At 36.6% G+C, this 16,672-nt stretch overlaps 1 protein-coding gene and 1 long non-coding RNA gene across 4 annotated transcripts in view; one reads left to right on the forward strand and one right to left on the reverse strand.

Moving 5' to 3' along the window:
• Mesr3 (misexpression suppressor of ras 3) overlaps positions 1–5,216 on the forward strand; it is a 42,804-nt gene extending 37,588 nt beyond the window's left edge. For all 3 annotated transcript variants that reach the window (XM_083047045.1, XM_083047047.1, XM_083047046.1), the window contains exons 2-4: positions 232–492; positions 697–909; positions 1,339–5,216. In XM_083047045.1, the coding sequence (XP_082903171.1) occupies positions 238–492; positions 697–909; positions 1,339–1,677 (807 nt within the window). In that variant the 5' untranslated portion in view covers positions 232–237 and the 3' untranslated portion in view covers positions 1,678–5,216. The remainder of the gene's footprint in view (positions 1–231; positions 493–696; positions 910–1,338) is intronic.
• Positions 1–16,061, reverse strand: part of LOC145941069 (uncharacterized) — a 66,151-nt gene extending 50,090 nt beyond the window's left edge. The window contains exons 1-3 of the long non-coding RNA XR_014426120.1: positions 15,927–16,061; positions 14,573–14,814; positions 14,219–14,262 (exon numbers count right to left, since the gene is read on the reverse strand). This is a non-coding gene — a long non-coding RNA (uncharacterized LOC145941069). The remainder of the gene's footprint in view (positions 1–14,218; positions 14,263–14,572; positions 14,815–15,926) is intronic.
• Positions 16,062–16,672: the final 611 nt, after the last annotated feature.

Here is a 16,672-nt window from a genome sequence, read left to right on the forward strand (position 1 = left end):
AAAATAGGATGAAAAAAATGTGGAACAGAAAAATCGCTGTTATATAATCTCTTCGATAATGGCCGGGGATTTTTTGCAAGTTTTTTTTTTATAAAATACAATGAGATATGGTATTTCATTATTGAGGTTCTCTCAAAAATCTATATCGACAAAGCGAACGTAAATAAACGCGTTTTCACGAAATTGTCAGTCAAAATTTGATTTCTCACATCTCCTTTTTTTCTTTTTCAGGCAACAATGAACGGACCAGTTTATGCGTCATCTTGTCCCGCATTGCAGTCGAATCTTTCGCTACATAGCTCATCCTATTACAGCGAGTACAGCGGCACCGCGCGAAGACGGCTATCCTCGACGGGTGAGGCGGACACTTCCGCCACATCTAGCTACGAGGGTAGTGATAGCTCCGAAAATAGCGACGAGTCGCGTCTCGACCCTGTCAGTCAGATGGAACGAGAACAACTCGAGACCTTCTTTCGCGGATTAAAATCGCAGGTGAGCCACCCAACGCGTTAAGCTATGCGTGCATTAATTAAGAAATAATTATTTGCGTAGATTAATATTAAAATAGAGTAATAAAATAATTTTTGTATTGCGCAATGCGTCAGTAAGTATAGACGCATATATTTATAATTATATTATTTTTAAAAGATATAAAAGAGATATAATTATTAAAACTTTCTGTACGATATTCCGCAGGTATTCGTCTGCGAATCGCTGGCGAACCTGTATCTTGGTAGCGCCTCTCAGACGGAGAGGTGGGAGCTTCGTTTCACCGGGATACCCGTGGTGGTTCTCGATCTCGGCGAGACACGATCAAGATCCAAGAGACGGATTCAAATCCTACTGGCAGAACGCGGTACTTGCTTCACTCTTTGGCGCGAGACTATCGACAACCTCTCATCATACAAAGTAAGTGCATCCACGATTATTAAAAAAAAAATATTTGAATAAACATCGCCAGCAATTCTCGAAACGTGAATTATTGCAAATGTATTGTTTAATGTTACGTAATGACCGATAAATTGCCAACGATAAGTAATTAGTATTCGATCTCGAGCTATGCTGAAGATTCGAGACGATGTTAACGAAAGAGCTTCTTGTGTTTACTTCGTTCGATAAATTACTCTGCGTTACAAAGCAGCTTGTATTTCAAAAGCCTCGGATATTTAACACCGTTTCAAATTTCTCACCCGTGTTTACGATAAAAGTAGCGTATTTTTTTATTTTTAAACCTACAAAGTACTTGTCGCGAAAAGCGCAATTTTCCACCGAAAAACACGTTCCTTTCCATCCCCCTTCGCGTTCCACGCGTCCTAAGAGCCCTCGAAATGTTCGCAGGTGTCGGGGCCGGCTTTTCACACTATGTGTCTCTCGTCGGACCACACTCGTTTGGCCGGACTTAGCTTCGACAATTCGAAGGCGGCGAACGATCTCTGGCAACACATAGAGCGCCTCGTCTCCTGCCCGGAGAACATCAGTCTATCGGCGCCGGGGAAGAAGAAGAAGAAACCCGTGCAGAAGAAGATCGTGCTGCCTGCCAAGAGCAACATCAGCCAGCCGTGCCAGTTCCAGCACGTGACCAGCGTAGACGCGGCCGATCGGTCGCGTTACTTCTCGCTGCAGACCCTGGTGCCGGCGTTGAGCGAGCTCGAGAGCTCGCTGGAGGCGAACTTCTGAGACAAACCTGACGCCTCCGCCAAGCTCTCGTAGAAACGACGTAGCGCGACGCCCGATTCTCGTCGCCTTCTTCCCCGGAAGTGATCCATCCCTCCGGGAAAGAAGGATGTCCGATTCGCGTGTGCGAAGGGAGAATAGGGCGAAGTTCTCAAAGGAGGAATCTGGCGTCGTGGAAATCTGTCTTGAGAGAGCTGTCGTAACGGGAGGCGAACGCTTAGAAAATGACACCGCGGATATCCGATCGGAAATCCTTTTATCTTTTTGCTCTTCCTCCGAAGTAATTGTAGATGGTCTAGAGAGCCAAGTTAAAAAGAAGGAGGAGAGATATATCGATAAAGCTTTAACGACGAAGGGAAGGCGAATATATACTTTTTTTTTTCTTCAAGAGCCTTCGTGGTTCCCGTAGTTTTACTCGAATTCATCTTTATCTTCTCCCGTGTGCTCCTTTCGATATAATCATCCAACTAATTTGATAAGAGCTAATGGCATAAATTAGATAGAAGGTAACGCGCCCTGAATTCCGATTCCACGTTATCTTCGTTTTCGCGTAACACGTTCAGATTAACGTTGTCTGAGAAACGAGAGACAGAAAAGTCGAACCGAAGGGCCTCGAAGAGACAAAGAAGTAACGGAAGGGAAGGAGACTTACTTGTCTTACTTGAGATAGATTAATCCGTTAGTGTCACGCGCGCGAATTACGAGACGTAGTCGTTCATAGTCCAAGGCAAAACATTTATCAATCCTTCTAAGCACTCTCGAGAGCGACTGCGATTGATGTCTACGACTGCGAATTCTGACTGCAGCCCCGAGGCGAAACAGAAAGTTTCCCCGAGGCGAACTATCTGATTGTGAGTCACGTTGCTCGTTGTTCTACTCTCTTTCTCCTCAATGAGTCCTTTTTCGAATCACGCGCCATTCGCGATAACCATTCTAATAGATTGGCCGCGTTCAGCAGAAAAAGCAGCTTTGCAACTGTTGTAAAATTCGTGAATCTGATTGTATTCTCTTAGATTCAGCTAAAATGAAGAGAATACGCACCAATCAGATTCACGAATTTTACAACAGTTGCAAAGCTGCTTTTTCTGCCGAACGCAGCCATTATTATTCCATTATCATTACTGCATCGCGTGAATATTTGATTAAACTTTTAATTTAATTCCGAATAAAATGGTGAAAGGAATTACATTCGAGATAAAAATCGAAAAAAGATTATAATGATAAAAATGGAGTCAATTCTACTTTAATTATTCAATAAAATAAATTGCAAAATTTTTACTTTATCTGAAATAAAGAAACTTTTATTTTTTTTACTTCGCATATACGCGATGATTCCGCGCGTATATCTTTTAATTATCTTTAAAGATTCTAACAGGGCGGTGTGCCAATCTCGCGATGTAATGCGACAGTAGGAACAAGCGCTTTCGCGACAGAATGTCAAAGGCACGAAACCTTGACACGAAATCAAACAGCGGAGCGGCGCGCGGTTAGAAAGAATGCAAATATATGCGAATCACACTTCCGGGAGCATCGCATCGGCCGTACATGCACATTGTTGCTCTATTCATCGTGAAAAGACAAGCTTTCTCCCTGGCGAGTGTGAGGGAAACGTACGGTTTGTAATTAAAGGCATGCGCTACCGCGGTGAAAATGGCATCAAGGAAGCTTTCAAAGTGCATTATGCAGTGTGAATAATTACCATGAAACCGTCGTTTCGACGAAGCTAACTTTAATGCCTTCCCGACTGCATTCAGCGATAAAAGGCCAATAATTTCAAAAGGAAGTACTTAAAGATAGAGTGGTAATTATATTTAATTGAAGGAAAAATCTATTTGCTCTGACGCCATTGTCATTTGGAGAAACGACAGGGCATGTCGCTGATTCAGCATATGCCAAACGAAAGGATGCAATGCGATTTTATGTAAATCAGTTCAAAGAGTTAGAATATTGTGTGAAATATTATGGCATAGTAATTGAAATAATGTTATATAAAAATATTGTCAGAAAAGAAATTGTGGAACATACAAAGAGAATATCAAAGAAGGATCAATTCATCGTAATAAAGTAGAATGTCAACGTAAGATAATTCATTGACGTCTCTATAGCGGAATAAATACACGTATAAGATTGATGCATCGATAAGCGATGTAGAAATCGATACAAATCAAAAGAACAAAATACTGCCGAACGTTCATGCAAAATAAATTGTAAGATTACAAGCGACGGTGTGTAGAGTACTGGAAACAGATAATGTGCCAAAGTATATAAAACGATAAGAAAGCGAATCGATTAATTGATATTCGAAGGAGAACCGTGCTTCCGTAAGACTTTTGGAAAGAGTCACAGTCCATAGTCCACATTTTGTAATTTAGATCATTACAATAAATTCGCGTCAGCATTGTTTCCAGTACGCTCGTAACGCTCGCGAATAACCCATTACGATGTTAAATAAATAGATTATTAATTAGAAAATTAGTCGGATCGACGTGCATGACATGTCCATGTATAACGAATTCTACTTCCTACCGTTTCGGCTCATTAATGTGTCTGTAGATTTCGGTAGAATTCCTGATCTTGTTGTCGAAAACGTGTACGCTCGGTAAAATGTTAAAATATTTAGATCATTATAATTCTGTCCAAGTGAAATAATAGGGAAGTAATTTTTAAACATGCAATTGAAATACTATATTCTCATTAAAATATTATTTTTTCTAGTTTAAGATTTTAAGATTTCACACAATTTGAATTTTTATAAGTCTTAAATATTTATTTAGAATGTATAATAGATTACATATATTTTTAATCTTATGCTGATGCTTTGTTTTTTAAATTTTTGTCATGTTATTTCACTTGGATGTATTTGATCCATAACTGAAGATGGAGACGAATATTCTTTCTGCACGAAGCGGAAAATTGATTTGTTGAGAAAATCGCGCGCGAAAACGTCGTTCAACGACGTTCGCAAGAAGACTGGTTTCACCATCCCATACGTATGTATACACCGTTAACAATAAGTACCTATGTAGTGAATAGTAATTATTAGGACTTGACTTTATCCTTAGAATCAATTATTTCGCGCAATTCATTTGACATTCCGTCGTCATATCGTTCGTATCGCTTCGAAACTTTCGCTTCATATCCATTGCGAATCAAATCTTTAGCGATTAAGATTAATTAGCGTGTCAGTATCTCTAAGTTAAGCTCGCCCGGAGGAATTTTTTTATCGTGTTGTCGTGAAACAGATGTAATGTTTTAACGCAGGATTTATACGCACGCACTTTGATAACGAATCGCAGATTTTTTTTCGGGAGAAAATCCGGGCTATATTCTAAACATTTAAATAAATAATGTAACTTCGAATTAATATTAATTTCATTATCTACGACTGTGATATAAATATATGTATTTGTATCGTTACGTTCCCCGTAACATGTATCCGCATTAATCAATCACTTGGAGACATAAGTTTATGAATATATCATATGTAATGATTATTATTATTATTATTGTGCTAAAATAAATAGTAACTTCATGAAGCAGAATACTTGTGTGAATTTACTTGCTACTTTCTAAGTTATCAATTGAAAGATATAGAAACTTTTCAATACAAGAATAGCTAATTTTTCTATAGATATATAACTATATCATTATTAAAATTAATAATAATTTAAATTAATTGAAAATATATTTTCCCTGCATTTTGAAATTATATGTTTACCTGAAAACCTTCATTTTTTACTTGATAATTTATATATTATATACTTTAATTTTATAATTACATACTTTAACTTTATAATTAATAAGAAACATATAAAATAAAACAAATAAAGAGAAAATATAATCTGAAAAAAATAAAAATATAATCGTAAATATATAATATGACAGTAAGCTTCTTTATAATTTTAAAAAATAATTCTATATTAATTTTATGATTTATGATTATATATCGACATCTCTTAGTTTTATATTCATTGTGTGACTACGTGTTTTCTGTACTGTATTTTTTCCATTATCATCTATGCTTGTTTTATTTCAATGTTTGCCGAGAGAACATTAGCATTGACTAGTGTACAACAAGGTTTTTTTAAAAATAATGATTTTTCATGATATTTCATGAGTATACCGTTATTCGGTACACAAGATAGAGAGATATAAAAGCAACATTTCCAGCAATCTTACAGAGATCAACCTTATCGAATGGCGTTCTCCACGAGAATCTGGTACTCGATAATTATTCTTTGATATTCCAAATACAACAATGCCGATGGATGAGACATTTTAGCCATTGCTAGTAAAACGTAATGTTTTGGATAAATAAAATTGCCAAATAACTTTTCCTACATTTTGCATGTCGTTGTACCAACAAATGTCAAGTAAAAGAAATGATACTCTTCTTCAAATTTATGATCAAGTTTGTTCTTCAAGTTGCATCATTCGATTCGTTGAATCTTCTGTCAGAATCTCATTAATAATTCTCAACTTGATTCCTAGCTGTTATTACACACGATTTCGAAACCAGAAATGGGAAGAGACTAATATAATTCCGGCATAAGCTAATAACCGTGATTTATTATACGAGCATTATTCGCTACGCGAAACCGATACTCGCGCAAATATCGCGTCGATAAATCACGAATACGTATATTAACGATATTTTCTCCATATCGCGATGCGCAGGGGATAAATCATGTATCGCTGCCGCGAAATATACATTGCACCGCGCACTATACCTCACCCCGTCGAAAATCGCGATACATATCCGCTGAAAGATCTCTCGTTTTGACGCGCCGTCCAGGTGGAGGCTGCCTATGTATCTGGGTGCTCCAGATAGATGCGTCCGATATGAGATCGGCCGGTTGTCGAGCCGAGTTCCGAATCGAGTAATGAGAGACCCACCGGTGCCGCCTTCATGCCTTCATGCATCTCGCGCTCCCGTGTTTATGGGAATCATCGGATTTCCATCAGAGAGTAATCGCGATCATGTGGGTGGATCTCGAAGAAGCGAACGGTGTGGAGTAAGTGGAGACGACTATATACTATTTGCTCTCACGTTAGACACCCGGGAAAGTGTATCCTTTGATACAACAACGGTCCTCGAACATGAAGTGTGCTCGTAAAGAACGGTAAAGTGACAAGGTAACAAATTAACAAGACTTGAAGAGATGGGAAATATATATAAGAACGTTCTACCTCTTCGAAGTAAATTATTTGCCACTCGAAGTGTGCGGTGCTCACGACAAATTAAATTCATAAAAATATTAAATATTATTAAGCCATATTGTACGCCGACTATATACAAATGTATTCTCGCGTTAACGTAAAAATTTTATTTTTCTAAATGTTTAAATAAAAATCTCGAAACGTTATGTGTAAAATAAATATCTCTGTGTATATATCATCACACACAATCATGATTATTTCATTTTACAGATATATTATAAAAATATATTGTAATTAAATAAATATATATTAAATTTTAACTCTCTCATCGTCCTGCGTACGTAAAAATTTAATATAAGCTATAGATGAAAATATGTTTTAAAAATAATGAAAATAATTCGTTTTTTTTTTCTTTTCTGTCATCGATTTTAAAAGCAGGAATAAATACTTGTAATAATCTTAGCTAATTCAAGCTTTTTAGTTCTACTGATACATTTGCAAGTGCTAATTAATGTCTTTGTTGATATAAGAGACAGTGGAATCAATATATTTTTAAAAATAAAAACGCACACACGGCGCGCTATATGCTTCGAATCATTGACATCATTTACATGAGTAAAGTCAAATAAACGTGTCGAAATTAGTATGCTACTCGGTGTCGTTACTCCATAAGGATTACTTACGAACAGCGAACTCTATCAGCAGCATCCTCCTGGAGCAAATAATCGTCCTACGTTTTGCGATCGTTATACAATGACGAGTTAACATCGCGATAATGATGATGATAGCCGCGAAAGATATACTTAAAAGAGATGTGAAAAATTTGATGCGCTAGATTCCTTGATGTTTGGATTTCAAATGTACGTGAAACGGACGATGAGATGAGTTAATGTCGTTAATGTTGCTAATTTCAAGAGTATATATAGGATTTTACGTCAAAACGCGCAGCTGTTGAATATGTATGTGGCCCTCATTTACATGATGTTTACGTTAATCGCATGCTATGCAGCAACACAAATATTCTTAATGTAAGCTCAATAACGTTGTAAGATATGCATTTTTATGTGCATGAACATTTGTGCGAAAATATATGTAACTAGCTATTGCTTAGTAAAGTGCAATTAATGACTCCCTTAGCATACTTTGTCTATTAGTCTATTTAATTACAATCCAAAGTTAATTATATATTTTTACTATATTACAGATTGAGAGAGATTCTTCAATAGTAAAAATCAAACTGCAACTAATTTTGTTCTCTTTCTTTTTTTCTCTCTCTCTTTATAATATCTTTATATAAAATATTAATAAATGTGTACGCGAGAGAAAATTTGAACTCTATATATCTCCTCTTTTTCGATTATACTATGCATAACCATTATCGCGTATTGAAATATCCGCTGCACATCCGCGATTATGTGACGCGAGTCGATTATCGCACTAAATAGGACATTCGCGTTTTACATGATCGTGGAGGGAAAAAAAGGGATCTCGCTTATCCGTAATTTGCAATTCTAAAGCCCATGTCTCGTCACTTCATCCGAAGTTTCCGGTTCGCGGTCTATTGGCGCGAGATGAGTTTGGGCTCCGGCTCGATTATGCGGTGCGATCGATTAGCACCTCGCTGACGGACAAACGGGACGGCTAATTATTCGTCGACGAGACGCGATTGTATGCAAAAGCCGTGTCCGGTCGTCGCACCCGGAATCGCGACACTTTCGTCGTCGTCGTCGTCGTTCGATTCGGTGACATCGTTCGATTCTCTTCGCCGCAGCCCAAAACCTACATACCTAAAGCAAGATAGCTAGCAGATCGTGCGGCGTGAAATCGCATTAACATTCTTATCGCGTATGCGACGACCAAGCCGGCTTTGTCGCCAACGTCTGCGCGATCCATAGCGAAAGTAAGGACGAAGTGATATTGAACGTTCCTGTTTAAGATATTGAATTATATATAAGGAATATTATACCCCATTTAAATTCTAATCCCGTGTGTGTAAACAGGCCGCGGGGAAACTTTACCTTTCTTATATTATCTCTATCTAATTTTGGAAAAAAATGATAAAATTATTTTTCATCCCGCACGTGAGATATCGATCCGATTTATTATAAGCGTAAAATTTAACGCCACGTGATACACCGCTGTATAAATTATTCACGCTTGCTTGACACAACGCGATTCGAATTTTTCTGCGAATAACGTAAGATATCGAGTCGGGATCTTTCTGCCGAAACGGCATTTTCAGCGATAAACTTGAAGACCATGCTTTCGTGTCAGAAGTCAATCTTCGATTCTCGATTCGCGGCGGGAAACCGCTGCGATCGATCTCTCGCGACGGGATGGTAAATCGCGTTCGCGACTGTTAATCTCGCGGTTCAATCTACCGCCGACTATCCCGGTACTTAGGAAGGCCTCGCCGCCGTAGTAGATCTCGCCTTGATTTACGATCCGCGCGCTTCTCCTAAATCGCCGAGAAAAGTCCGCGATCGCGAGCGCGGAATGCGCGGTATTTTGTGAAATTTGTCATCGCCGTGCGGAATGTGCACGCAAGCGCGTATAAGATGCCCCGCAGTGTGACGACGAATGCGTGCGGGTCACGCAGCGAGAAAACGTGATGGCGTCGACCCCTTTCCCATCATTTTCGTATATCTCGTCTCGCGACGCACCTTCGTCTCGTCGCTAAAAAGCGAAAGATAAGTCGTGCACGGATTATAACGCCCGATAAAATTCATCGCGAAAATCACACGGATTCTTAATCTGATATCTAAATGCTCCTTGCTTTCTATCGAAATTCGTCGATAATGCTATCATTCCTGGTCTCTATAAAGAGACGAGATCTTTCTCGTGAAAAATATGTATGTTATTTGTGAATCATGCTATCGCATAATTAATATTATTATCGAAGTTTGATTATTTACTGAAAAATTAATAGTTATTATATTCTGTGAAAAACAGTCTGCGATCCTACGCAAATAAAACTAGTTTATTTGAAAGCTGACAATGAGAAAGAAACAGAGAAAATATATTCGAAAAAACAGATGTAACTGAACCCTGCATGTGCTTTAATTAAATTTGTAACTAGGAGATGTGTTTCCATACGTTTTGGAACATTTTCCAAATACGGACAGTCTCCCGAGACCGACAACGCTTATTCTGAGACCAAGTCTTCGCCATTGCTTAAATGCCGCAAATGAGCAACCAACGTACCATCGTGTATACATACATATATATATATATATATATATATATATATATATATAGAGAGAGAGAGAGAGAGAGAGAGAGAGAGAGAGAGAGAGAGAGAGAGAGAGAGAGAGAGAGAGAGAGAGAGAGAGAGAGAGAGAGAGAGAGAGAGAGAGAGAGAGAGAGAGAGAGAGAGAGAGAGAGAGAGAGTAGCGGGGATTTATAATCCTGCCAAACTAAATGCATTGCCGGCTCTTGGCAGACCTAAATATTAAGCTTCTCTGCAGCGGAGCAGATTCTTGCAACGGCGCGTAATCTCATCCAAGTTCTAATTATGCTGATATAACACACGTATAATAAAATCAGTCGCTCGAAATCGGAAAACGAATTAAATGCAGCCGGAATATTTCATATGAGATTCATGCTAGCCGAAGATTTCTCTGTGCCTTTCAAGATTAATGAGAATATATCAAATATGAAGAGCTATAAAAAGGAATAAAGAGGAAACGTTCAGCCTTCCCCGTTATTCTGGAATAATTGAAGAAAAGCTCTTCAATGATTCAAGCTGCCAAAGTATTCAGGAGAGCGAAGTATTCGCTCGCTGTTCGCTTCGCATTCTCCAAAGTTCATTCTGCATAATTAGATGCGCGAACAAACCGTGCATTTAATCAGTTAAAAATATGACGACGAATCGATATCGACACGCGACAAAATCGCACGTGCGAGATCGGACGCGAAACCATCTCGATTAATAATCCGGAGTAAAGTAAGAAGACGAGAGTCACGTGAAAACGGTAGTCCTTTCCGCAGCATCAGATGGACGTGCGAGATGATTGAAACTACAATTTGGAACGCGCGCGTTCTACGATCATTCACGAAGTTTCTTTCTCCTTTTTTCTCTCTCTCTCTTCGGCGACAGACGGCGAATTCATTTTTCATGCCGACAGATTGTATCAGTATTCGATTATCGATCTGCTGACTCGTCTTTTTTTCCTCCGCACAGTTTCGCGGACAGTCGGGCCTAATAATTACCTCTCTGCGCACTCATATATCTCGCGGTATTAAATATTACATCGACCGATGGATAAGTGGTATCTCGTCGTTTTCCTATTTCTCTTTTTGCAGAAACTTCTGTGCAAAAAAACATGGATAAAAAAAATTATAGACATTTATTTCGCAAAGTTATGAATTTCTTAATCTTCGAAGTCAAAGAGATTGATTTTACAATTATTGACTTCCACTATATATTTCTATCTATACATTTCAATTCTCACGAATGTTACAATCGAAGATTAAACGTGACATATATAAATAAATCGTGATATATCCGAGTTCGAAGATCAAATATCCAATCAGAAACAGAATTCTCTTTACATCCTTCAATTTAATTTGTCTATTTTTTTGGCAAGGAATTTATCGTTTAACGTTCACTCGATTTTCGCGATATATTCACGTATATTCACGTAAGTATCACGCAGTATATTCACGTAAAATATAGCGTACCGTTAAACCGTATACCATCGATACGTTCATCCATCGAACGAATAAATCTCGCAGTAATCAATCGCGAGCAACAAATAATTCTGATTGTCGTTAATATCGGTACAAAAGCATTAATATCACGTGCAAGGAAATCATATATCAATATTGAGAGAAAGGCGACGAAGAAAAAGGTGCCAAAAGATAGTAAATAAAAAATATAAATTTAAATCAAAGAACCAATCTGTATAGTGTACCAAAATCTGTATTTATATCTGTACAGATTTCGCTGTCGAAAAATTTACACGAACGATGAGAAAGGTCAATCACGCTCGAAATAAGAAAATGAGAAATTTCGCTAATTAAGCTCTCTTCGCAGATTCGCAACGTCCGACGAAATATATTTCGCGATATAATATGTCATTCATTTTACGCTTTGGACGAAGTATCTCGACTCTATCTCTTATACATGTTATATCTGTATACCCTAATTCGAAAATGATCCACATGACTGTCAGCGAGAAAGCAACGATGTATGTACGAAAATGCGCGCGGTATCCTCGTGACATCCACGTTGCGGTTTAAATTGTATATCGCGAGCACAACTTCGTAATTTACCGTGAGACGTGTGTCGCAAAACTGGGTTGCGTTATAATTGGATAACCCCAGTGAAGTATCTCCCCCCTGCACACACGACCAGCTCGCTACAAGAAACGTGAGCACTTGTAATCTCAATGGATTTAAATGCAGACAGACTTTGATTCGACCTTTAAAGCAACCGCGTCTAACAATAAGTCCCGTTCAGTTGGCCATACATAAATCTGAGATGACAATTAGATGTGTAAATCTATACATCTCGAAATATCTAAACAAAATTTCAATTTTTTAAATCAAAAACTGTCTAAAACATTTGTAATTTTTCATAAAAAAAATTTCATACGAAACAAAATTCCTATCTCTTTTTTCTCGTGCAAGATTCGAGAAAATATTCTGTTCCTAAGGTTCTTTTAGAAAGAAGAGTTTCTCGTCGTGTTTATAGGGTCAATGGCATTTTCGCGCGAGATGCACGCGGCGCAAAAGAGAAGGAATCCGGCGGTATTCGCGGCGACAGGAAGCGCGAGACGAGACGTGCCGCAAAGGAGACGGCACAAGAATCAACCTGCTTGGCCCTGTCGCCGATATCACTACGAGGAATCGGTGAGTCGTCAGTGTGTTTCTGGAACTCACGTACCATTCAGACTTCGTTTCTTCTTTCAGCTCGTCGAGAGCTCGACGAAGATCTAAGCGAGACCCCCCTCACGACGGACGAGATGCGCCCCGCCGTGCCGGTGCATTCAGACGCGAGCTAAGCGCATTACTTTACCGCAGTTCCCTCCGGAGAAGTTTGTTTAATCGCCTGTATGACGAGCACTTAGACTTAGACGATTGTGCGCCTCGTGTTCCGTCGTTGGAAAATTTTCCCTAAATACCGCTTTAAGCTGCTTCGTATTATTAGATCTACCGTCTCACAAACCGTAATGTTATATCAAAGAATTAGACTATTTAATGAAAAGTGCAATTATCCATAATAATAGTTATCTCCATAAAATTTTGCTGCATTTTATATATTTTGTTTTATACATTTATCATTTTTTAAATATATTTTCTATATATTTATCTTTCTAAAATATATAGGTTCTATATATTTATATATATTCTAAACTTTCTAAACTTTAAATTAATTATTAATATCCAAATTATTAAATCTCTTTAATTTTTAATCTTTGAAAAAAAAAACAAAAAGCTCGAAAATTATTAGATTATAAAATTATAATTAAAATATTAGAATATAAAAAATATATTATACGATTAAACAAGATGTGACTTTTGTGAAATATTTTTTTATGTACAACTTCTGAAAAGAGAATCCCACACGTACACAAACGTAATACTTGTCCGCTAAAGAAATACGGGAAGGAGCACGTTGCCGAGATAGATCGTAGCATAGGTATCCTAATCGGATTCATTACCGCGCGTCATCTGCTCGGTCTATAGTCCGCTTTCCTTGCAGACATTTCAATGCTTTCACGGTCGTTCCTTGGACTTAATTATACGCGCGCGAATGTTGCAGCGCGCGATATATATACACACAGATACTCTCTAGAATTTCACTTCGCGAAAGACCGGCCGCTTGCATTCCGACTGCATCGGTCGACCGGTAGTTAACTGCATTCAGCAATGCGTTACTTACGCACGCATGTAGGCATGCACGCACATTCCTCATTAGAAGACGCGCTCGTCAAACTCTGGTTAAAATCACGTAAAAATGCGTTGCTGTTCGATTTTGAAGAGTAAGATCGCGATTAAATTTTTTAATTCTTAGAATATTAAGTATCATATAGAATCGTATACATATGATATAGTATCGTATAAAAATTGTTACAGTAAAGTAGTCGAATAATAAATCAAAATTGAAAATGCAATTTCTTTCAGTTTGCTCTTGTACATCGCAAAAATATGGAGTTAAAATATAGTTATGGGAGATAGCATAATGACGAAAATACATTTATACGGAATCAAAAGTAAAAAGCAATACGCAGATATATAATATTTCATATGTTTCTATCTATAATGTTTCTCTTTTATGTTATGGCTAACAGGATACATCATACATATTCAGATATGCGTCATTTGAGATAAAATAGATCTGCGTTACCTTAAAATTAAATAAAAATTTCTGACTCACCGATGCGCAACAGTAAAGTTGAATTACGTTGAAACTACGGTGATCTGCAACACACAAATATAAGATCCAAATTATAGCAACGTGTAAAAAATAATTAATATTTTTAAATAATTATAATTATATGCTTCAAATATGAAATTCGATGCGTACAATATGTTAAACAGATATTTAATGAAATAATAATATAATTTCCGAAAGAGATTATTTCTCTTAAATATAAACTTTTATAAAAAATATACGCAAAGATCTTTTTCTCTTAATCTGATTTAAATCAAATAAATAAATCTAATCAATAAAAATAAAACAGTTTAATCGTGTGTGCGTAAAAAAATATAAATAATAAATTATACTTACTCTAAAGTTGCTCCACTGTCGCCCGATGCCTCCTAGGCCTCCTCCTCCTCTCTGGTTTTCATCATCAGGTCGTCGTTGTCCTCACACTCACTCGCGAAAATCCGATTCATTACGATTTGCGACACAATAAAAACGCGCGAAACTTTGTACAGCACTCCCGAATTAACGAAAACGAGACGGATTCTATTCGCGATTTTATAAAGACACGGACGCGCGAAACTTGCACGGCACTCCCGATTGATCTGTAACACACAAATATAAGATCAAAATTATAGCAACGTGTAAAGAATAAATATTTTCAAACAATTATAATTGTTACACTAAATTAAAATCAAAATAAATTTAAATCAAAATTCAATGATCCATATATTCGTATCCTAAAAAAAATTTATTTCTTTTCTTTAAAAAGTTACTTTATTCGTTGTTTTAATGAAGATGTTTAATAATCTAATTATCTTTTTAATGTATTTTTCTCTGAACTGATTAATTTACGACGATTTGTATATTTTATATTGCACAAATTTTGTTGTTCTTCCTTCTTTTTTATTATCTTTTTCTTTCTTTTTCATTCTATTATTTCGGGATTTTAAAATAAAGAATAATTTAGTACTCACCGATCTGATGCGTAACAGTAAAGTTAATTACGTTGAAACTACGGTGATCTGTAACACACAAACATAAAATCAAAATTATAGCAATGCGTAAAAAATAATTAATAGTTTGAAATAATTATAAATGTACACTTTGAGTATAAAATTCGATACAATATAATAAACAGATATTTTATAAAAGTTTATATTTAAGAGAAATAATCTTCTTTTGAAAATATATTATTATTCTATTAAATATATGTTTATTATATTGTATACCTTATATATATATATATATATATATATATATATATTTATATATACAATATATATTTATATATACAATATAATAATATAATGTATACAATATAATAAACAGATATTTAATAAAATAATAATATATTTTCAAAAGAAGATTATTTCTCTTAAATATAAACTTTTATAAAATATCTGTTTATTATATTGTATCGAATTTTATACTCAAAGTGTACATTTATAATTATTTCAAACTATTAATTATTTTTTACGCATTGCTATAATTTTGATTTTATGTTTGTGTGTTACAGATCACCGTAGTTTCAACGTAATTAACTTTACTGTTACGCATCAGATCGATGAGTACTAAATTATTCTTTATTACTTTTATAAAACAGATGCGTAAAGATCTTTTTCTCTTAATCTGATTTAAATCAAATAAATAAATCGAATAAATAAAAATAGAATATTTTAATTGCGCGTGTAATTAAAAAGAAATAAATAACTACTCCAAAGTTGCTGTCACCCGATGCCTCCTAGGTCTCCTCTTCCTTTTAGTTGTCATCATCAGGTCGTCGTTACTTCACATTCACTTGCAAAAATTCGATTCATGATGATTTGCGACACGATAAAAATGCGCGAAACTTTGCACAGCATTTTACGTTAAACTACGTTGATCTGTAACACACAAATATAAGATTCAATTAAATTATAGCACAACGCGTAAAAAATTTAATTAACTTGATTAATAAACGCGAGAAATAATAAATATTTTCAAGTAATTACAATTGTATACTTTGAGTGTAACAAGATGTCGGTCCACGCGACGCGATCGGATTAACGACTTGAAGACGCTAATTAATACTCACGCTCGTACTTCTCGCCAACTTCGGGCGGCTCGAATCGGAACTGCGACGTTATGCATTTTCGGGAAAACGAATATGTTGAGCGAGATTCACAATCAACGAGGTCAATCTCGAGCGTGCGATCGCGATCGCTATGTCGGTACACGCGACACGATCAGATTTATTCGATAATTAACGTAAAGGTGCTAATTAATACTCACACTCGTATTTGCGCCAACTTCCAGAGGCTCGAATCAGAGCTGCGACGTCATGAGCTTTCGGCAGAACGAGCAAACGTTGAACGAGATTCGCGGTCGAGGTCAATCTCGAGCGTGCGATCGCGATCGCTATGTCGGTACACGCGACACGATCGGATTTATTCGATAATTAACGACGTAAAGGCGGACTAA

Source organism: Prenolepis imparis, unplaced genomic scaffold (assembly GCF_030444845.1).
Source record: "Prenolepis imparis isolate NDT839.2.m4 unplaced genomic scaffold, iyPreImpa1.0 SCAF_9, whole genome shotgun sequence".
Classification (NCBI taxonomy): domain Eukaryota; kingdom Metazoa; phylum Arthropoda; class Insecta; order Hymenoptera; family Formicidae; genus Prenolepis; species Prenolepis imparis.